Source organism: Anomaloglossus baeobatrachus, chromosome 3 (assembly GCF_048569485.1).
Source record: "Anomaloglossus baeobatrachus isolate aAnoBae1 chromosome 3, aAnoBae1.hap1, whole genome shotgun sequence".
NCBI classification, from domain to species: Eukaryota; Metazoa; Chordata; class Amphibia; order Anura; family Aromobatidae; genus Anomaloglossus; species Anomaloglossus baeobatrachus.
The window spans coordinates 239,203,966-239,227,000 of record NC_134355.1 but is presented as its reverse complement, the minus strand read 5'-3'; the positions used below and the strand labels follow the sequence as shown (position 1 = coordinate 239,227,000).

At 47.7% G+C, this 23,035-nt stretch overlaps 1 protein-coding gene across 6 annotated transcripts in view; it reads left to right on the top strand.

The window, feature by feature from the left end:
* The first annotated feature begins 1,819 nt into the window (after positions 1-1,819).
* The window catches only part of QKI (QKI, KH domain containing RNA binding), a 292,754-nt gene continuing 271,538 nt past the window's right edge, over positions 1,820-23,035 (top strand). For 2 of the 6 annotated variants that reach the window (XM_075339776.1, XM_075339775.1), the window contains exon 1: positions 1,820-2,375. In XM_075339776.1, the coding sequence (XP_075195891.1) occupies positions 2,234-2,375 (142 nt within the window). In that variant the 5' untranslated portion in view covers positions 1,820-2,233. The remainder of the gene's footprint in view (positions 2,376-23,035) is intronic. The other 4 variants (XM_075339777.1, XM_075339778.1, XM_075339781.1 and 1 more) reach the window with 2 other exon arrangements.

Below are 23,035 nucleotides of genomic sequence, written 5' to 3'. Positions count from 1 at the left end.
TTATTAGCGCTATATCTACATATATAATTGCCTTATTCTGTCTGTCTGTCTTGCTCCAAAATTGTGTCCTTACGGTGACACAAAGCTGATTGGCCGCTGGGCTCGCCATGGGCCCCCCCCCCGCACGGATTGGCCACTCACCTCAGCTCTGCCCCCCCACGGATTGGTCCCTCGGCCTGGCCCCGAAACAATTTTCAAAGCACAACATTTTTTTTCCAACAGATTGCTGTTCTAATGGATCTAACTGGACATGTGTACTTAGCTTCAGTTAATAGAGCCGTTTTCCAAAGCCTCCCAAGTTAACAAAAACTGATACTACAAAAGAAATTTTTTCAAAATAGATAAAAAAAAAAGTTGTGTTTTATCGTCGTTAGTGACGCACATCCGGCGCCGGTAGCGGCATCGCAGCGTGTGACACCAATGAGCGACGATCAGTGAGCGCAAAATCATTCCAAAACGGTGATCGTTGACACGTCGTTCATTTCCTTAATATCGCTGCTGCCACCGGTACGATGTTGTTTTTCGTTCCTGTGGCAGCACACATCGCTATGTGTGACACCGCGGGAGCGACGAACATCTCCTTACCTGCGTCTATTGGCAATGCGGAAGGTGGGCGGCATGTTACGTCCTGTTCATCTCCGCCCCTCCGCTTCTATTGGCTGGCCGCTTAGTGACGCGCAGTGACATCGCTATGACGCCGAATGCACCTCCCCCTTGAGGGAGGGATTGTTCGGTGGTCATAGCGACGTTGCTTTCAAGGTATGTTCGTGTGACGCTGCCGTAGTGATAATGTTCGCTATAGCAGCGATCACCAAATATCGCACGAGCGACGGGGGCGGGTGCTATCACACGCAACATCGCTAGCAATTGCTAGCGATGTCGGGCAGCCATAGTAGGACCCTTGAGCAGTCATAGAAGGACCCCTGATCAGTCATAGTATGACCCCTGGTCCGTCACAGAAGGACCCACGGGTAGTCATAGGAGAACACATGGCCAGCCATAGTAGAACCCCTGGGCATTCAGTGGAGGACACATGGCCAGTCACAGAAGGACCCCTGACCAGCCATAGTAGAATTCCTGGGCAGCTATAGTAGGACCCCTGGACAGTTATGGTAGGATCTATGGGCAGGGACCCATGGGCAGCCATAGTAGGACCCCTGGACAGTTATGGTAGGATCTATGGGCAGGGACCCATGGGCAGCCATAGTAGGACCCCTGGCCAATTATAGGAGCCCTGGGCAGTCACATCTCCAATGGGCAGGGTCCTTTGAGAGATAACGTAGTTATGTTTAGACATTATGAAGAATGTTAGGCATATGATTTTACGAAGGCAGCTGCATGTATGTAATATTCACACACACACACACACTGGCACGGACAGGAGGCTGAGGACAGGGACAACTGCGCGATGCCCATGTCTGCAGCACTACATATGGGAATGAGAAATGGCACAGCCTGAGACTAACGATCACGTAGCTCCGAAACGGGTAACATAGCGGGGCGTATGAGGCAAGAGCCAGCCCTTCTGGGCACATGATGCGCCCCTCTTCCAGGCGCCAAGTAGGCCCCCTCCTCCGAGTGTGGCTCCTCCCGGCCCCGCCTCCGAGTGTGGCTCCTCCCCGGCCCTTCTCCCTGCTGTCCTCCTATCCCCGGCCCCTCCCTGTGCTGTCCTCCTATCCCCGGCCCCTCCCTGTGCTGTCCTCCTAGCTTCGGCTCCTCCCTGTGCTGTCCTCCTATCCTCCGCTGTTCCTCTATCCCCGGCCCCTCCCTCTGCTGTCCGCCTATCCCCTGCACTCTCCGCCCCGCCGCCTCTTCCTCTCTCTGTAACTGAAGCAAACTCCTATAGAGCAGCAGCGGCAGACACAGCGCAGCCCGAGAGCCGGCGATAGGGACGTGTACACACAGGACAGCCTCGGCATTGTGCTGACAGGAGAGGCGGGAGCTGAGCGGCCGGCGGAGAGCAGACAGCAGCGCCACAGCTGAGGGCAGACCCTTCTGTCCCTGGACACAGGCTGCCGGGGGAGACCGTACCACCGCGATCACCCGGAGGGGAGAGCTGCCGTCCCCCTCGTTCATGTGATCGCTGTTCATGTGTGTGGACACCCGGGGGCGGAAGAAGGATCGTGCGGCTGTGGGTCGGGGCTCCGGTGAAGTTTCGGCAGCCTCGCTCGTCCTCTCCTCACCAGCGACCACTTCTTGTTCCTAGTGCCCTGCTCTCCGGAGACATTGGATAATGGTGGGGGAAATGGAAACAAAGGAAAAGCCTAAGCCGACCCCAGACTATTTGATGCAGCTCATGAACGACAAGAAACTGATGAGCAGCCTGCCCAACTTCTGCGGGATATTTAACCACCTGGAGCGGCTCCTGGATGAAGGTACAGGGCTGGCACACATGGGCACACGGCTCTGCATGGAGCCTGGTACTAGACCAACTTCTCTCCCAAGTTGTAGCCGCAGCTCCCCCGCCACAGGGGGCCGAGTCTTCTCCGGACCGCCTGGCACTGGATGGCTGGGAAGCCTGGCACAGTTCTGGTTTCCATTGGAGAGCCCTCCCCACCCCGGGCAGCTCCCCTGCCAATGTGCTGCCCATGTGACCTGCTGGAATGTGGCTGTATCTGGTGCTCACCAAACTTGTGATGCAATGGAGGGAGGGGGATCTACAGAAGTGGCTGGATATAGAAATGTGTGGGGGCTACCTACAATAGTGGAAGGGGCCTGTATGTAGCTGTGGGGGCTACCTACAATAGTGGCCTGTATATACATGTATGTGTGGGGGCTACCTACAATAGTGGAAGGGGCCTGTATGTAGCTGTGGGGGCTACCTACAATAGTGGAAGGGGCCTGTATGTAGCTGTGGGGGCTACCTACAATAGTAGAAGGGGCCTGTATGTAGCTGTGGGGGCTACCTACAATAGTGGAAGGGGCCTGTATGTAGCTGTGGGGGCTACCTACAATAGTAGAAGGGGCCTGTATGTAGTTGTGGGGGCTACCTACAATAGTGGCCTGCATGTAGTTGTGGGGGCTACCTACAATAGTGGCCTGCATGTAGCTGTGGGGGCTACCTACAATAGTGGCCTGCATGTAGCTGTGGGGGCTACCTACAATAGTGGCCTGCATGTAGCTGTGGGGGCTACCTACAATAGTGGCCTGCATGTAGCTGTGGGGGCTACCTACAATAGTGGCCTGCATGTAGCTGTGGGGGCTACCTACAATAGTGGCCTGCATGTAGCTGTGGGGGCTACCTACAATAGTGGCCTGCATGTAGCTGTGGGGGCTACCTACAATAGTGGCCTGCATGTAGCTGTGGGGGCTACCTACAATAGTGGCCTGCATGTAGCTGTGGGGGCTACCTACAATAGTGGCCTGCATGTAGCTGTGGGGGCTACCTACAATAGTGGCCTGCATGTAGCTGTGGGGGCTACCTACAATAGTGGCCTGCATGTAGCTGTGGGGGCTACCTACAATAGTGGCCTGCATGTAGCTGTGGGGGCCACCTACAATAGTGGCCTGCATGTAGCTGTGGGGGCCACCTACAATAGTGGCCTGCATGTAGCTGTGGGGGCCACCTACAATAGTGGCCTGCATGTAGCTGTGGGGGCCACCTACAATAGTGGCCTGCATGTAGCTGTGGGGGCCACCTACAATAGTGGCCTGCATGTAGCTGTGGGGGCCACCTACAATAGTGGCCTGCATGTAGCTGTGGGGGCTACCTACAATAGTGGCCTGCATGTAGCTGTGGGGGCTACCTACAATAGTGGCCTGTATGTAGCTGTGGGGGCTACCTACAATAGTGGCCTGTATGTAGCTGTGGGGGCTACCTACAATAGTGGCCTGTATGCAGCTGTGGGGGCTACCTACAATAGTGGCCTGTATGCAGCTGTGGGGGCTACCTACAATAGTGGCCTGTATGCAGCTGTGGGGGCTACCTACAATAGTGGCCTGTATGTAGCTGTGGGGGCTACCTACAATAGTGGCCTGTATGTAGCTGTGGGGGCTACCTACAATAGTGGCCTGTATGTAGCTGTGGGGGCTACCTACAATAGTGGCCTGTATGTAGCTGTGGGGGCTACCTACAATAGTGGCCTGTATGTAGCTGTGGGGGCTACCTACAATAGTGGCCTGTATATACATGTGTGTGTGGGGGGGCTACCGACAACATTGTGTATATATGTGTGGGGAGCTACCTACAAAAGTAGCCTGGAGAACGGAAGGAAGGTCCAGCAACATCTAGGAATCCATAATAGTGGATAACTACAATAGTGGTCTGTATATAGGAGTGTGGGGGGGCTACATACAATAGTGGTCTGTATATAGGTGTATGGGGGGCTACATACAATAGTGGTCTGTATTTAGGTGTTGGGGGGCTACCTACAATAGTGGCTTGTATATACATGTATGTGTGGGGGGCTACCTACAATAGTGACCTGTGTATAGCTGTGTGGTGAGCAAGCTACAATAGCGGCCTGTATATACATGTCGGGGAGGCTTCCTACAACAGTGGCCTGTGTATACATGTGAGGGGGTCTACCTACAATAGTGGCCTGTATTTAGATGTTTGGGGGAGCTACCTACAATAGTGGCGTGTATATAGTTGGGGGAGGGGGAGTCTACCTACAACAGTAACCTGTATATAGATGTGTGTGTGTTTGTGGGGCTACCTACTATAGTGGCCTTGTATATTGATGTGTGTGTGGGGGGGGTCTACCTACAATAGTGGCCTGTATATAGATGTGTGTTGGAGACTAACTACAATAGTAGTCTGTATATAGATGTGTCGGGGGGCTTCCTACAACAGTGGCCTGTGTATATATGTGTGGGGGGTCTACCTACAATAGTGGACTGTATATACATGTGTCGGGGGCTTCGTACAACAGTGGCCTGTGTGGGGGGTCTACCTACAATAATGGACTGTATATACATGTGTCGGGGGCTTCGTACAACAGTGGCCTGTGTATACATGTGTGGGGGATCTACCTACAATAATGGACTGTATATACGTGTCGGGGGCTTCGTACAACAGTGGCCTGTGTATAAATGTGTGTCTACCTACAATAGTGGTCTGTATTTAGATGTTTGGGGGAGCTACCTACAATAGTGGCTTGTATATACATGTGTGTGTGGGGGGGCTACCGACAACATTGTGTATATATGTGTGGGGAGCTACCTACAAAAGTAGCCTGGAGAACGGAAGGAAGGTCCAGCAACATCTAGGAATCCATAATAGTGGATAACTACAATAGTGGTCTGTATATAGGAGTGTGGGGGGGCTACATACAATAGTGGTCTGTATATAGGTGTATGGGGGGCTACATACAATAGTGGTCTGTATTTAGGTGTTGGGGGGCTACCTACAATAGTGGCTTGTATATACATGTATGTGTGGGGGGCTACCTACAATAGTGACCTGTGTATAGCTGTGTGGTGAGCAAGCTACAATAGCGGCCTGTATATACATGTCGGGGAGGCTTCGTACAACAGTGGCCTGTGTATACATGTGTGGGGGATCTACCTACAATAATGGACTGTATATACGTGTCGGGGGCTTCGTACAACAGTGGCCTGTGTATAAATGTGTGTCTACCTACAATAGTGGTCTGTATTTAGATGTTTGGGGGAGCTACCTACAATAGTGGCTTGTATATACATGTGTGTGTGGGGGGGCTACCGACAACATTGTGTATATATGTGTGGGGAGCTACCTACAAAAGTAGCCTGGAGAACGGAAGGAAGGTCCAGCAACATCTAGGAATCCATAATAGTGGATAACTACAATAGTGGTCTGTATATAGGAGTGTGGGGGGGCTACATACAATAGTGGTCTGTATATAGGTGTATGGGGGGCTACATACAATAGTGGTCTGTATTTAGGTGTTGGGGGGCTACCTACAATAGTGGCTTGTATATACATGTATGTGTGGGGGGCTACCTACAATAGTGACCTGTGTATAGCTGTGTGGTGAGCAAGCTACAATAGCGGCCTGTATATACATGTCGGGGAGGCTTCGTACAACAGTGGCCTGTGTATACATGTGTGGGGGATCTACCTACAATAATGGACTGTATATACGTGTCGGGGGCTTCGTACAACAGTGGCCTGTGTATAAATGTGTGTCTACCTACAATAGTGGTCTGTATTTAGATGTTTGGGGGAGCTACCTACAATAGTGGCCTGTATATAGTTGGGGGGAGAAGGAATCTACCTACAACAGTGGCCTGTATATAGATGTGTGTGTGTGTGTGGGGGGTACCTACAATAGTGGCCTGTATATAGATGTAAGTGGGGGAGGCGTCCTACAGTAGTGGCCTGTATATAGTAGTGTGTGTGTGTGTGTGCTACCTATAAGGGTATGTGCGCACGTTGCTTTTTACCTGCTTTTTACCTGCTTTTTTGCTGCTTTTTCTTCTGCGCTGTTTAATGCCAAAATGGATGTGTTCTTCTATTCAAGCAAAGTCTATGGGAATTTGGGTTTCTTGTTCACACTATGTTGTTCAAAATGCTGCCTTTTTGTGGCAGAACTTTGGTCAAAAACTCAGCTTTGCAGTGCAAAACCCAAATGGCAAAAACAATTGACATGTTGCTTCTTTGAAAAGCTGAGTTTTTGACCAAAGTTCTGCCACAAAAAGGCAGCATTTTGAACAACATAGTGTGAACAAGAAACCCAAATTCCCATAGACTTTGCTTGAATAGAAGAACACATCCATTTTGGCATTAAACAGCGCAGAAGAAAAAGCAGCAAAAAAGCAGGTAAAAAGCAACGTGCGCACATGCCCTAATAGTGGCCTGTATTTTGATGTGTGGGAGGCTACCTACACTAGTGGCCTGTATATAGCTGTAAGGGGGAGGCTGTTTACAATAGATGTGTGGGGGCCATGTACATTAGTGGCCTAGATTAGGGGGAGAGGAGGCGGCTACCTCCAGTATTGGCCTATTTGTGGTTATGGGGATCTACAAAAGTGGGTATAGATGTGTGTGGCTACCTACTGTAGTGACCTGTATATAGATATGTGGGGAGGGGGATCTGTAAAGCAGTGCCCTGTATTTGAATGTGGAATACTGTTCTATACAATAGTGGGCTGTATGTAGATGGAGGTGTATGTATTCTGTACAGTATCATGTATATACATGATGATGAGTGAGGGAACTGCACTGTGGTGAGAGTACTCTGCACACTGTGTTGTATGTAGTTGGAAAGGTGAGGGAGCTCTTTACAGTGGCCTGTATATAGATGGAGCAATGAAGGAGCTCTGTATAGCAGCCTGTAAATGGTGGAGGGAGCTCTGTATAGCAGCCTGTAAATGGTGGAGGGAGCTCTGTATAGCAGCCTGTAAATGGTGGAGGGAGCTCTGTATAGCAGCCTGTAAATGGTGGAGGGAGCTCTGTATAGCAGCCTGTAAATGGTGGAGGGAGCTCTGTATAGCAGCCTGTAAATGGTGGAGGGAGCTCTGTATAGCAGCCTGTAAATGGTGGAGGGAGCTCTGTATAGCAGCCTGTAAATGGTGGAGGGAGCTCTGTATAGCAGCCTGTAAATGGTGGCGGGAGCTCTGTATAGCAGCCTGTAAATGGTGGAGGGAGCTCTGTATAGCAGCCTGTAAATGGTGGAGGGAGCTCTGTATAGCAGCCTGTAAATGGTGGAGGGAGCTCTTTATAGCAGCCTGTAAATGGTGGAGGGAGCTCTGTATAGCAGCCTGTAAATGGTGGAGGGAGCTCTGTATAGCCGCCTGTATATGGTGGAGGGAGCTCTGTATAGCAGCCTGTATATAGTGACTAAGGGTCAGCACACACGGCGAGTAATACGGATTTTTTTTTTTATCGCATTCCACTCGGACCAATATTACTCTATGGGGCCGCTCCCATGAGTGATTATTTTCTCAGCCTTAATCAGACCGAGAAAACAATCACAGCATGCTGCGGGTGGAATGCGATCCTGTTTAACTCGCAGCCATTCAAGTCTATGGGAGCGAGAGAACCATGGCATTGAACTCGCATTACACCTGTGTAACGCAAGTGCAGTGCGATTCTCGCATCAGCCTGCAACGGAAGAGATAGGGAGATAAATCCCTCCCTCCACTCCGAAGCGCCGGCCCTCCCCAGCTGTGGTCTGATTGCAAGATCGGACCACAGTCACATGACACTCGGCTCCCGCTGTGATGCGAGCGTGAGCAGAGTGTCATGCGAGGACTCTGACTAATCCCCCTGTGGTCTCATCCTAAAGTATAGAAGAGTGAAGGGAACTTGGTGCTGAAGCCTGTCTATATTGTGCAGCAGTGGAGGGAGCTCTGCTGTGGTCTGTATATAGTGTCTATGGGGTAGAGGAGTGGATGGAGCTCTGTTGTGGCCTTCATAAAGCGTATATAGTAGAGGAGTGGAGGGAGCTCTGCTGTTGCCTGTATATAGTGTCTATAGTGTAGAGAAGTGGAGGGAGCTCTGCTGTGGCCTATATAGTGTGGAGGGAGCTCTGCTGTGGCCTATATAGTGTAGAGGAGTGGAGGGAGCTCTGCTGTGGCCTGTATATAGTGTAGAGGAGTGGAGGGAGCTCTGCTGTGGCCTGTATATAGTGTAGAGGAGTGGAGGGAGCTCTGCTGTGGCCTATATAGTGTAGAGGAGTGGAGGGAGCTCTGCTGTGGCCTGTATATAGTGTGGAGGAGTGGAGGGAGCTCTGCTGTTGCCTGTATATAGTGTAGAGGAGTGGAGGGAGCTCTGCTGTGGCCTGTATGTAGAGTGGAGGGAGCTCTGCTGTGGCCTGTATATAGTGTAGAGGAGTGGAGGGAGCTCTGCTGTGGCCTGTATATAGTGTGGAGGAGTGCAGGGAGCTCTGCTGTGGCCTGTATATAGTGTGGAGGAGTGCAGGGAGCTCTGCTGTGGCCTGTATATAGTGTGGAGGAGTGGAGGGAGCTCTGCTGTGGCCTGTATATAGTGTGGAGGAGTGGAGGGAGCTCTGCTGTGGCCTGTATATAGTGTGGAGGAGTGGAGGGAGCTCTGCTGTGGCCTGTATATAGTGTGGAGGAGTGGAGGGAGCTCTGCTGTGGCCTGTATATAGTGTGGAGGGAGCTCTGCTGTGGGCTGTATATAGTGTGGAGGAGTGGAGGGAGCTCTGCTGTGGCCTCTATGTAGCGTCTATAGTGTAGAATCATGGAGGGAGCTCTGCTGTGGCCTGTATATAGTGTAGAGGAGTGGAGGGAGCTCTGCTGTGGCCTGTATATAGTGTGGAGGAGTGAAGGGAGCTCTGCTGTGGCCTGTATATAGTGTAGAGGAGTGGAGGGAGCTCTGCTGTGGCCTGTATATAGTGTGGAGGGAGCTCTGCTGTGGCCTCTATGTAGCGTCTATAGTGTAGAAGCATGGAGGGAGCTCTGCTGTGGCCTTTATATAGTGTGGAGGAGTAGAGGGAGCTCTGCTGTGGCCTGTATATAGTGTGGAGGGAGCTCTGCTGTGGCTTGTATATAGTGTAGAGGAGTGGAGGGAGCTCTGCTGTGGCCTGTATATAGTGTGGAGGAGTGGAGGGAGCTCTGCTGTGGCCTGTATATAGTGTGGAGGAGTGGAGGGAGCTCTGCTGTGGCCTGTATATAGTGTGGAGGGAGCTCTCCTGTGGCCTGTATATAGTGTGGAGGGAGCTCTACTGTGGCCTGTATATAGTGTGGAGGGAGCTCTGCTGTGGCCTGTATATAGTGTGGAGGGAGCTCTGCTGTGGCCTGTATATAGTGTGGAGGGAGCTCTGCTGTGGCCTGTATATAGTGTGGAGGGAGCTCTACTGTGGCCTGTATATAGTGTGGAGGGAGCTCTGCTGTGGCCTGTATATAGTGTGGAGGAGTGGAGGGAGCTCTGCTGTGGCCTGTATATAGTGTGGAGGAGTGGAGGGAGCTCTGCTGTGGCCTGTATATAGTGTGGAGGAGTGGAGGGAGCTCTGCTGTGGCCTGTATATAGTGTGGAGGAGTGGAGGGAGCTCTGCTGTGGCCTGTATATAGTGTGGAGGGAGCTCTGCTGTGGCCTGTATATAGTGTGGAGGAGTGGAGGGAGCTCTGCTGTGGCCTGTATATAGTGTGGAGGAGTGGAGGGAGCTCTGCTGTGGCCTGTATATAGTGTGGAGGGAGCTCTGCTGTGGCCTGTATATAGTGTGGAGGGAGCTCTGCTGTGGCCTGTATATAGTGTGGAGGGAGCTCTACTGTGGCCTGTATATAGTGTGGAGGGAGCTCTGCTGTGGCCTGTATATAGTGTGGAGGGAGCTCTGCTGTGGCCTGTATATAGTGTGGAGGGAGCTCTGCTGTGGCCTGTATATAGTGTGGAGGAGTGGAGGGAGCTCTGCTGTGGCCTGTATATAGTGTGGAGGGAGCTCTGCTGTGGCCTGTATATAGTGTGGAGGGAGCTCTGCTGTGGCCTGTATATAGTGTGGAGGGAGCTCTGCTGTGGCCTGTATATAGTGTGGAGGGAGCTCTCCTGTGGCCTGTATATAGTGTGGAGGGAGCTCTGCTGTGGCCTGTATATAGTGTGGAGGGAGCTCTGCTGTGGCCTGTATATAGTGTGGAGGAGTGGAGGGAGCTCTGCTGTGGCCTGTATATAGTGTGGAGGAGTGGAGGGAGCTCTGCTGTGGCCTGTATATAGTGTGGAGGGAGCTCTGCTGTGGCCTGTATATAGTGTGGAGGGAGCTCTGCTGTGGCCTGTATATAGTGTGGAGGGAGCTCTACTGTGGCCTGTATATAGTGTGGAGGGAGCTCTGCTGTGGCCTGTATATAGTGTGGAGGGAGCTCTGCTGTGGCCTGTATATAGTGTGGAGGAGTGGAGGGAGCTCTGCTGTGGCCTGTATATAGTGTGGAGGAGTGGAGGGAGCTCTGCTGTGGCCTGTATATAGTGTGGAGGGAGCTCTGCTGTGGCCTGTATATAGTGTGGAGGGAGCTCTGCTGTGGCCTGTATATAGTGTGGAGGGAGCTCTGCTGTGGCCTGTATATAGTGTGGAGGGAGCTCTCCTGTGGCCTGTATATAGTGTGGAGGGAGCTCTGCTGTGGCCTGTATATAGTGTGGAGGGAGCTCTGCTGTGGCCTGTATATAGTGTGGAGGGAGCTCTGCTGTGGCCTGTATATAGTGTGGAGGGAGCTCTGCTGTGGCCTGTATATAGTGTGGAGGGAGCTCTGCTGTGGCCTGTATATAGTGTGGAGGGAGCTCTGCTGTGGCCTGTATATAGTGTGGAGGGAGCTCTGCTGTGGGCTGTATATAGTGTGGAGGGAGCTCTGCTGTGGCCTGTATATAGTGTGGAGGGAGCTCTGCTGTGGCCTGTATATAGTGTGGAGGGAGCTCTGCTGTGGCCTGTATATAGTGTGGAGGGAGCTCTGCTGTGGCCTGTATATAGTGTGGAGGGAGCTCTGCTGTGGCCTGTATATAGTGTGGAGGGAGCTCTGCTGTGGCCTGTATATAGTGTGGAGGGAGCTCTGCTGTGGCCTGTATATAGTGTGGAGGGAGCTCTGCTGTGGCCTGTATATAGTGTGGAGGGAGCTCTGCTGTGACCTGTATATAGTGTGGAGGGAGCTCTGCTGTGGCCTGTATATAGTGTGGAGGGAGCTCTGCTGTGGCCTGTATATAGTGTGGAGGGAGCTCTGCTGTGGCCTGTATATAGTGTGGAGGGAGCTCTGCTGTGGCCTGTATATAGTGTGGAGGGAGCTCTGCTGTGGCCTGTATATAGTGTGGAGGGAGCTCTGCTGTGGCCTCTATGTAGCGTCTATAGTGTAGAAGCATGGAGGGAGCTCTGCTGAGGCCTGTATATAGCTCATAGGCTAGGGCTGCCCTGGTATCACATGTCAGGGCTATATCTATCTCCAGGGTGATATCACAGTACCAGGAATCTCTTAATCCAGTATTATTTACAAATAACCCAGTGCTGCAGGATAGTGCCCACATCTGAGCTCTAGATGCCATAGCTGAGCCGAGCTCTCAGTCTAGGCACATTGCATTGCTAGGAGATGGGGTGGAGGGCTAACTATAGCTGTCCTTTGATTTGTCTGGTGTATATCTGTTTGCCCTTAGTTGGCACCAGGACGTGAGGGACTTTAATCTCAGTGTACTCCATATTGATAGTATGGTGGGAGTGGAGGACAAGTCCTGGTCCTTGCATGAACGTATAGAAATGAGCCTGGTGCATGTGGAGGTTTGGATCAGGACTGACCTGGCAGCTGGACACAACAGCTGCTATGTTCTACTCTCAGATGGTCTGAGGTGATAGAGGAGAGCTGCACTTGTCCATGGGAGTGCGTAGAGCTTCCTGCCAATTGTGAATGTATGGATGTGAGGAGGTGCGTGCAGCCTCCCATTGATCACATTTGTGTAGTGGGAGCACTGTGCATTTCCAGTTTCCTTTTTACTCCTTTTCCTGTTTAGAAGTGATCCATAAACAGTCATCCCTTCAAGGGTTACATGGAGATAAGCAGACAAGCAGAGCTGTCCTGTTCCCAGTAGATAAGAGGGTGCAATGGCGACATTCAGGGGTCACCTAGTAGAGCTATGTTAGGAAGTAGAGCAGGCCAGTATTCCTATACACAACCTGTCCTGATGGTTTCTTTGTTTAGTCTTTCTGTACTGGTGGGTTTCTGTGGCCCTTATCTTCTGAGCAGGGGGTGGTCGCTTTGTAGTTTTTGCAGCTGTTGGTCAAGCAAATGCCAATGTGTAAATATTTGTATGGCAAACATTGCAGCAGACCTTTCATTCCACTGCCTCATGGACTCAGGAATAAAAGAGCCGACTGTTTGTTTCTCTGTAAATTCTAAATGCTGTAAACTAAATGAGCAGTTACCTCCATGTTACATAAAGGCTTTTTATAGGGAAGTAGACATGGCCTGGGGTGGAATTCCTTCCTCTGGATTTACAGCCGCTTCCCAGTGATGTGCAGGTTGGTCTTGCAGAGTATTGAATAAACAGGGTGATGTGAGTAAACAGGGCATATTGGACTGTTAGGGTCCCCATATGATGTGCTGACATTCTGGTGGACATGTTTATCAGTGTGGGGGCCAGGAGCGGACAGCTTGTGACTGGCCTGGAAATTCTAGAATGTGGCCTGGTTACATGCCTGGAGGTGCCTGTAGAGAAGAGTCCTGGAAAGAACAGTATACGTACTTTAACCTGCTAATATGTTACCTCTGCGTTCCTCTATTATGTGCCTTGGTGGAATTGTTAGGACTGGGCCAATGTAACATAAGTCCTTTGCTATATTTCAGCTTGTGATAATCTTCATGTTTCGGTTTGTAGAATGGGACGTCTTCCAGTAGTATATAGTTGTCTTCCATGCGGCATCCATCCTGTACATAGTGCCTGCGCACATCAGCTGTGGTGTAACCTGATGCTTCAGGCTCAGTCTGTTTAAAGGGCTTGGTGGTTCTTCCTGTTTTTGTGCGTTTGTGCAGACTGGAGGAATCTATGTGTAAAAGGAGGAGGGCACTTAAAACTTCCAGGAATGTGCAACAATAACACCGGAGGCAGGAAAAAGCCCTGCCTGGAACTGAGCTTTATTTAATGCTTTGGGTTGTAAACCACTAAGGGGCGCCGGTACGTTCTCTACTGCTTCACATCAATGGCATTTTTGTTTCGAAAAAAGAAAGACGCTGATTGTAGCTTCATACAAAGACACATTATGCTGGTAATTCTATTTCCCTGCAGTGGTAAAGAGCGCCACAGGCGTGACTTATAGCTAATAACACTTGTATTACACTTCTAGGGCTAAAGCATTATGTATATACAGTTTATATAATATTAGATATAAATGTTACTGATCTGTGTTTATCATTAAAAGCAATCCATGTTACTGCTTCTAAATTGTGCGAAAAACCCCATAGAAGAAGTAGCCCTTAAAGAATCCCAGATCCATGAAGTCCTGAATTGCCGCTGAGTGTTCAAAGGCATTAAACGTTCATTTCATCTTGGAATCCAAATGATAAAACAAACAAAAAACAACAACACAGCCTTGTTCTCTGCCTGGTGAATTATTCAGGGCCGGAGCAGCCGCTCTAAACTGCTCACTCTGGAGAATTAGCTTTACCCAGTCTTCGCCTTTTTTTTTCTTTATTCTGAGAGGATTTGAAGCTTGCAGTGCACCAAAAGTACCAAAAGTAAAGGCAATGACATTTTATGAAGATCGTGAAAACTGTGACATGTCTAGCAGGACAATGCAGTCCAGGAAGGTCTGCGCGGCTCCGAAGACTTCAACTGCTCGGCTAATTTGTCTCAAGTGTTAGGATTTTTTTTTTCTACTAATGGACGTCTTGTATTTTAGAACTCTGTGTGTGTAAATATATCTCTATCTCTATAGCCTCCAGTAAATGAAGTATTTGGAAATTATGGAGTCACCTTTAGCTTTTTCCAAATCAGGATACATAGAAGTTCTTGTTCATTTGACAATTGTGTTGCTGCCTATGTTTTGCTGGTTCTTACTTGTTTAATATATATAATATATATAGTGTATATACATACATACACACACGGTACGGAAAGTTTTCTGACCCCTTTAAATTCTTCACTCTGTTTCATTGCAGTTATTTGGTAAATTCAAAATAGTTCATTTTTTTCTCAATGTACACTCTGCACCCCATCTTGACAGAAAAAAAAAACAAGTAGAAATTTTTGCAAATTTATTATACACAAAAAACTGAAATATCACATAGTCATAAGTATTCAGACCGTTTGCTCAGTATTGAGTAGAAGTCCCCTTTTGAGCTAGTACAGCCATAGGCTTCTTGGAAATGATGCAACAAGTTTTTCACACCTGCATTTGGGGACCCTCTGCCATTCTTCCTTGCAGATCCTCTCCAGTTCTGTCAGGTTGGATGGTGAGCGTTGGTGGACAGCCATTTTCAGGTCTTTTTAGAGATGCTCAATAGGGTTTAGGTCAGGGCTCTGGCTGGGTTAGTAAAGAATGGTCACAGAGTTGTTCTGAAGCCACTCCTTTGTTATTTTAGCTGTGCGCTTAGGGTCATTGTCTTGTTGGAAGGTGAACCTTCGGCTAAGTTTGAGGTCCAGAGCACTCTGGAAGAGATTTTCTTCCAGAATATCTCTGTACTTCCCTGTATTCATTTTTCCTTCAATTGCAACCAGTCGTCCTTTACCTGCAGCTGAAAAACACCCCTATAACATAATGCTGCCACCACCATGTTTCACTGTTGGGATTGTATTTGGCAGGTGATGAGCAGTACCTGGTCTTCTCCACACATACCGTTTAGAATTATCACCAGCAATTTCTATTTTTGTCTCATCGGGCCAAAAAAAATCTTATTTATCATAATCTAGTCCTTCATGTGTGGGGTTTTTTTTAATTTTTTTTGGAAACTCTATCCGGGCTTGCATATGTCTTCCACTGAGAGGAGGCTTCTATGAGGCCACTCTGCCATAAAGGTCCAACTGGTAGAGGGCTGCAGTGGTAGTTGACTTTGTGGAACTTTCTCCCATGTCCCTACTGCATCTCTGGAGCTCAGCCACAGTGATCTTGGGGTCTTCTTTACCTCTCTCACCAAGGCTCTTCTCCCACGATTGCTGAGTTTGGCTGGACAGCCAGGTAAAGAAAGAGTTCTCGTGGTCCCAAACTTCTTCCATTTAAGGATTATGGAGGCCACTGTGCTCTTAGGAACCTTGAGTACTGCAGAAATTCTTTTATAACCTTGGCCAGATCTGTGCCTTGCCATAATTCTGTCTCTGAGCTCCTTGTGCAGTTCCTTTGACCTCATGATTCTCATTTGGTCTGACATGCACGGTGAGGTCTTATATAGACAGGTGTGTGCCTTTCCAAATGAAGTCCTATCAGTTTAATTAAACACAGCTGGACTCCAATGAAGGAGTAGAACCATATCAAGGAGGATCACACGGAAATGGACAGCATGTGACTTAAATATGAGTGTCTGAGCAAAGGGTCTGAATACTTATAACCATGTGATATTTCAGTTTTTCTTTAATGGGCAAAAACTTCTGCATTTTGTTTTTTTTTTTTTCTGTCAAGATGGGGGATGGGATGTAGTGTACATTAATGAGAAAAAATTAACTTAAAGTTATCAAATGGCTGCAACGAAAGTGAAAATTTAAAAGCGTCTGCTTTCTGTACCGTGTGTGTGTGTGTGTGTGTGTGTGTGTGTGTGTGTGTGTATATGTATATGTGTGTGTATATATATATATATATATATATATATATATATATATATATATATATATTATATTATATATAATAAAATTTATACTTTTCCTATAAGACTGTAAAACAGGCTAGGTGTAGGCAATAACATTATTGTGCATCACACCGCAGCTTCAGTGTTTCTTACGTTGGAAAACAAATTTGTGGCCCCAGACTCTACCTGCAATGCAACAGTTACTATCCATTGGAGCATAATGACTTGGAGGCTAGCTCATGATTGGGAGCCATCTAAACAGACCATAAGACTGCATTCCTACAAAGGTGTGTGTTTGTCATAATTTTTCTAAAACGCAGTAAAAACATTGTGGTACTACTTTGATCTTGGAAAGAGCAGCTGGTGAGGAACCCTACAGAAAGTGACTGACTGTGACCGGACTGCTCTAGGCCTTAATCATACGTCTGATTTTTCACGTGCACCAAACTCTACAGTGGTAATCACAGACAGTACTTATATTGTGGACGCACAGTCTGCAGGGAAAACCCTGATGTGAGTGGCAGAACATGGGTGTGAAATACGAGACGTCTGAGTGAGGCCTTATGTAGGCCCAGGCTAAAGCCCACGTAAATGTCCTCATCAGATGGGCTAATATTAGGCCCTGCTCACTTGATCAGATGTTTGGCATGTAATCCTTTTAAATATAGACAATGCTTTACATTATAAGATCTGTGATATTTGCTTTCTTCCTGCAGAAAGTGAATGGGGCATATAAATAATTGCAGCTGGTTCTGTTTGGTCTTAGAACAGGGCATATTTTGTTGTATTTGGTAAAGTGGAAATAGAGCGGTGTCCATGCATCCTGAATGGCTGATGACAGAGAACAACATGCATTGAGCTCCAGTGCTGTCCTGCACGTAGGAGTGGCCACTGGTTGGCAATCCTTGTGTATCCGTACAAGTGCGGGGATTTTGTCCTTCTTTTGTTACCGGACTTCTTATTCTGAGGTTCCAGCATTGTGAGCTGAATTCTGAAGGATTTCTGGCTTCATGTAGTTCAGATGATATATTAGGCCTTGGCTAGAAAACCATTCTGTTATAGGGCATCACTGCTAGCCACAGCCATACATTAAGCAGTTAAACCCTGATGACGCTGCATTTAACCTGTACTGTGCTGGATTGGTTACTGTGGAGGCAGCCTGGATAACTAGTACGGGCATATTTCATTTAGGGCCCGCACTCCTCTGGAGTAAGCCGTGCATTGTGGATTAGGGATATTGGTAAGTATTTAATGACTGGCATTTGTAATTTAGATGAGCTCATTTCAGTCCGTGAGTCGGCCTGAATAATACCCACCAGAAAACATGTTAAAGCGATCCAGTCACTAGAGAATTGGCATTTTATCCTAAACTGATAGGCATGTAGAAAGAAGAAGAAAATCTTTGTCCCTTTGTGCCCCCGTTTGCTCAGGAGAGAGCTCATGAAATAGCTGGCTGTCTTATGCTAATGTCTCCATTGAGCTCACGCGATGAGCTTCCCAGCACTGCTTTCTTCTATAAGGAGTAACTTCCCACTGCTTACGGAGGATTTTCTAGTTCTGCCATAGCCCTGCAAGGGTATGTGCACACAGTGTCTTTCAGGCAGAATCCGCCTGTAAAAACAACTGAACGAACATATCTACAACAATGTTAAAATCACTTGTGGTTCATGTGTTCCATCTTTTTTTACTATAACTGCGCCAGGCTTCGAAAGGGGTTAAAAGAAGTGACAAAATTCATGCTTCAGACTGCTTGGAAGCCACCACTATATCACATATGGAATATGGAAACACTGACGTCAAAGCCGCTGCAAAAGGAGTCTGAAAACTGGGTGTGTTCGGAGTCCTAACCTGTGCGGGTGCGTGGCATCTAGAAGATGGTCAGCAGTTTCACAGGAGTCCTTATACTTTAATTTCTATTGTAAAATAATTTTGCTCTTTATAATGTTCTGTCTTTTGAGCATTTTCTTCCACTTTAGGTTCTCAATAACACCTAGTGGGAAATAAGAAAGTGCCTGTCACTCCTTAGAGATGTCTCCTGGTAGAAACCGCACCAAACTAGGTACTGTCCAAATTAAAGGCAGAAAAAAATGGCTTCAATAAAAGAAGTCTGTAAAAACATTTGGAAAAAATTCTCAAAAACAATTCAGTAAGCCATGAGCTCCTGTGAAGAGAGCGTTTCTTGCAAACATGGTGTTTTTGAGCACCTGGAATAACCTCTGTGTGCACCTACCCTTAGCGCTCACTAGCTGGGAGGTCCCGCCATCCAGGACTGCCCTTAGCGCTCACTAGCTGGGGAGGTCCCGCCATCCAGGAGTGCCCTTAGCGCTCACTAGCTGGGGAGGTCCCGCCATCCAGGAGTGCCCTCAGCGCTCACTAGCTGGGAGGTCCCGCCATCCAGGAGTGCCCTTAGCGCTCACTAGCTGGGAGGTCCCGCCATCCAGGAGTGCCCTTAGCGCTTACTAGCTGGGAGGTCCCGCCATCCAGGAGTGCCCTTAGCGCTCACTAGCTGGGAGGTCCCGCCATCCAGGAGTGCCTTGTATCCAGTCTTCTGCAGATGAAGTCAGGAACACAAATATTGCTGGTGAATAAGGATTACACTTGTATTCCGGGGCAGATGTGTGCTGATCGCACAGATGCAAACTGTAAGCTGAATTTTCATTCTTGTGATGGCTTGGTCCTCAGTCTGCAGATTGTTGGCAAGATGTGCTGCAGACAATTTAATTTTTGTACATGAATAAACACGACTAGCTACTGAATTAGTTTTGTGGATTACTGCACTGTTACCAGATTTTGATTTGTGAAGGAACCTCCTTCCAACCGCTCATTTTGCTGATTATCGGCCGGCAGCTCAACCTGCTGTGCCCATCGGTGCTGCCTTCAAACTGACTGTAGCCAAAAGCCTTTTTAGGCTGCTTTCACACATCCATTATTTGCTGAGCGGCACAATTCGGCGCTCTGCAGAAAAAACGCAACCATTTTTTTTTGCCGCCGGTTGCGTTTTTCCCGCATAGACTTGCATTAGCGCCTTATGTGCCGCATGGGCTTGCATTGTCAGTTTATTGCTGGATGCGGCATATTTAGCCCATGCGGTGGCCGCATGGAATGTTGCCTGGCACGGTTTTTTGTGTGGCGAAAAAATCGCATTGCGCCGGATCCGATGCGGTGCGATTTTAAAATGCAAGCTTATGGACGCCGAATGCGTGTTTTTTTGCACTGTGCATGCTCAGTATCAAGCCACATCCGTCAAACAGACGGGCCGCATGGAAAAACTTATGCAACGGATCCGTTTTTTTTCGCCGCATCCGTTGCATAGGTTTTTGAGTCAGATTGAGCCGCACTGCAAAAACCGGATGTGTGAAGGCAGCCTTATAGGTATGCGATAAATGCATCCAAAAGTCGTCTTGCAACAAAAATCTTGAGATTGGGGCAGCACGTCAGGTAAATGTTCCTGTATTAACCCATGCAAGGCCGTAGCTCAGTGAAATGAGAAATTCCTTAACCAGACGCCAGAGTGAGCTGATGGTCTGCAGAAGGCTCTTTTACTAGAAGTGTGTTCTTGATTCCCATTTTATAGTATGTAAAGGAGTTTGTATGTGCTTAGAAAACCAAAGTAAACAAGCGATAATGCAGTTGTATAGCGGCACCATAACTACACAGCAGGCATATTGACTGACAATGATGTGTAAGTCCAAGACTGTACACTGCCTGATATATGGCATTTATGTTGGCAGGTAGCATAGCCCTGGTGTTAGCAGAAGTAAACGAGCGAATCTTAGCTGCTAGTAAGTAGCTCTGGGGCGCTGTTCCTCCTCACTGAAAAGCTATACGTATTGGTTGTGCTGAAGGGTGTGTTCAGTTCCGGTAGGCAGATTTCAGGCTATAACAATCCATATGACGCGTGTTTCCTAGTCCACATTTTGCCTCCGTTGCATTATATGACAGCTTTTTCTTACTGCTCCGGAGATGCTTAGCCTTTTTGGTGCAATTTGAGAGGATCCTAGAGAGCAACTGTATAAAGAAACCTTAAACTCCTCAATACCGCCCTGTGTGAATGCGGCCTTACTCGGCACTTGTCTGCATAGTCTGCTTATTGTCCTTATGAAAAGAAATCTTCCCAACAGACAGTGGAGGAACCAGGAAGCTGGCTTTATCAGCTGCCAGCAGACATACAGGAAGGTGGTCTTTTCCTGCTCTTGGTCTACGTGGTTTCCTGGTATTGTTTTCTAAGGGATATGTTGGAGCATAAGGTATATGTATTGTTTTTCCAACACCCATCAGATGCGCTGATCATTGTTTGCTTCGTATGGTCGCAATATTTAGATCTGCACGTGTTTACCATGTATAATGTGCTCTGGCAGGTGGAGGCTCACTATTCCTTCTCTGCATACTCATTACATTTTTCTGCTTTTGTTGCAAAATGGTAGCAGAACCAAACTCTAATTTTAAGAAATCCTGTTTTTGGATCAGTAAATGTCCTTTGTGTATGGCAGGACACACTTTCCACAATATGGCTTGGCCTTGTAGGGTATGCTGAAGAAAATGGCTTGTACTTCCATTCTGCACTTACAATGCTTGGGCAAGGCTTTGTCCATTTGCTTGGTTAATCCTTACCTATATGACTGGTTGGGTCTCATTTTTGTACAGATTGGTATTTGGGCCTATAGGCTTTGTTCATAGCCATGTCTAATGCTCCATTAGAAACCTCTATCACAGGATTTTGATGCAAATCCGATCGGACGATGACCATGATTGTCCTGTGGGTGATCTGTTCTCTGCCGTAAACTCTGTTCCTGTAGCAAATGTAATTCCTAACACAGATGTGCACCTTGCTGCACCCACATCTGCTTCCAATTTTGTATTGAGGCGTATGGAGGGCTCTGGTTTTTTTTTTTTTTTTTATTTTGGTTGACAAACCCCCCTTCGGATGCTGTATGTTTTGAGCTCTTTGCAGCAGCTGTGTACAGGCATGAGCATTGTACTGCACACAGTCGTGTTTGGCTCCACTACGGCTACATGTACATTAGGTATTGGGCTATGACATTTAGTGCATTAGACACACAAATGTCTGAAGACTAAGAAAGTTGGTGGATATTATACAGAGGTTTAAGCTGCCTACAGGCCTTAGACCAGCAAACCCACCAACTAATGTCTAAGGGGTTTCTGATCAGGAGGACTAAACGTTGACCTGAGCAATCTATGGTAAGAGGTGTCGGTTGCTCTTCCTTTTGCCTGTTAGGAGCAGGGTTGCAGCACTTGAGGCTTTCGCTAGTCTGTCTATCCATGTAAAGTCACTGTCAGGATAAGCCCTAACTGCACTGCTCTAACTCTGTATATTAGGCCACGTTCACACATTCAGTAAATACTGAGTGTGTGAGCGTGGCCTTATACACAGATGTGTAATGCCAAATACAGATGTAAAATACTGACCAAATGCTCAGTATTTTACATGTTTGGTCAGTACTTTAAATCTGTATTTAAAACCAGTAGTGGAGAATTAGTGGTGAAGTATAAGAGAAACACGAGCGCCACAACAGTACGTTTCACCCATTTAAGGTTTGGCTAGAGTGCCTTGAGAAAATATTTGGCCCCCTTGAATTTTTCAACCTTTTCCCACATTTCAGGCTTCAAAATTTTATGGTGAAGAATCAACAAGTGGGACACAATTGTGAAGGTGAACGAAATTTATTGCTTATTTTAAACTTTTGTAAAAAATAAAAAACTGAATTGGGGCGTGCAATATTATTCAGCCCCATACTTTGTAGCGCCACCTTTTGCAACTGGAAAGCTGCAAGTCGCTTGGGGTATGTCTCGATTAGTTTTGCACATCGAGAAACTGAAATTCTGGCCCATTTTATCTTTGCAAACAGCTCGAGCTGAGTGAGGTTGGATGGAGAGTGTTTCTGAACAGCAGTTTTCAGCTCTTTCCACAGATTCTCGATTGGATTCAGGTCTGGGCTGTGACTTGGCCATTCTAACACCTGGATACGTTTTATTTGTGAACCATTCCATTGTAGATTTTGCTTTATGTTTGGGATCATTGTCTTGTTGGAAGACAAATCTCCAGTCTCAGGTCTTTTGCAGACTTCAACAGGTTTCTTCAAGAATGGTCCTGTATTTGGCTCCATCCATCTTCCCATCAATTTTAACCATCTTCCCTATCCCTGCAGAAGAAAAGCAGGCCCAAACTATGATGCTGCCACCACCATGTTTGACAGTGGGGATGGTGTGTTCAGGGTGATGAGCTGTTGCTTTTACTCCACATATCGTTTGGCATTGTGCCCAAAAAGTTCAGTTTGGGTTTCATCTGACCAGAGCACCTTCTTCCACATGTTTGGTGTGTCTCCCAGGTGGCTTGTGGCAAACTTTAAACAACACTTTTATGGATATCTTTGAGAAATGGCTTTCTTCTTGCCACTCTTCCATAAAGGCCAGATTTGTGCAGTGTCCGACTGATTGTTGTCTTATGGACAGACTCTCCCACCTCAGCTGTAGATCTCTGCAGTTCATTCAGAGTGATCATGGGCTTCTTGGCTGCATCTCTGATCAGTCTTCACCTTCTTTCACATGAAATTGAGGGACGGTTGGGTCTTGGTAGATTTGCAGTGGTATGATACTCCTTCCATTTCAATATGATCACTTGCACAGTGCTTCTTGGGATGTTTAAAGTTTTGGAAATCTTTTTGCTACCAAATCTGGCTTTAAACTTCTCCACAACAGTATCACGGACCTGCCTGTTGTGTTCCTTGGTCTTCATGATGCTATCTGCGCTTTAAACAGAACACTGAGACTATCACAGAGCAGGTGCATTTATACGGTGACTTTAATACACACAGGTGGATTATATTTATCATTATCAGTCATTTAGGACAACATTGGATCATTCAGAGATCCTCAGTGAACTTCTGGTTTGAGTTTG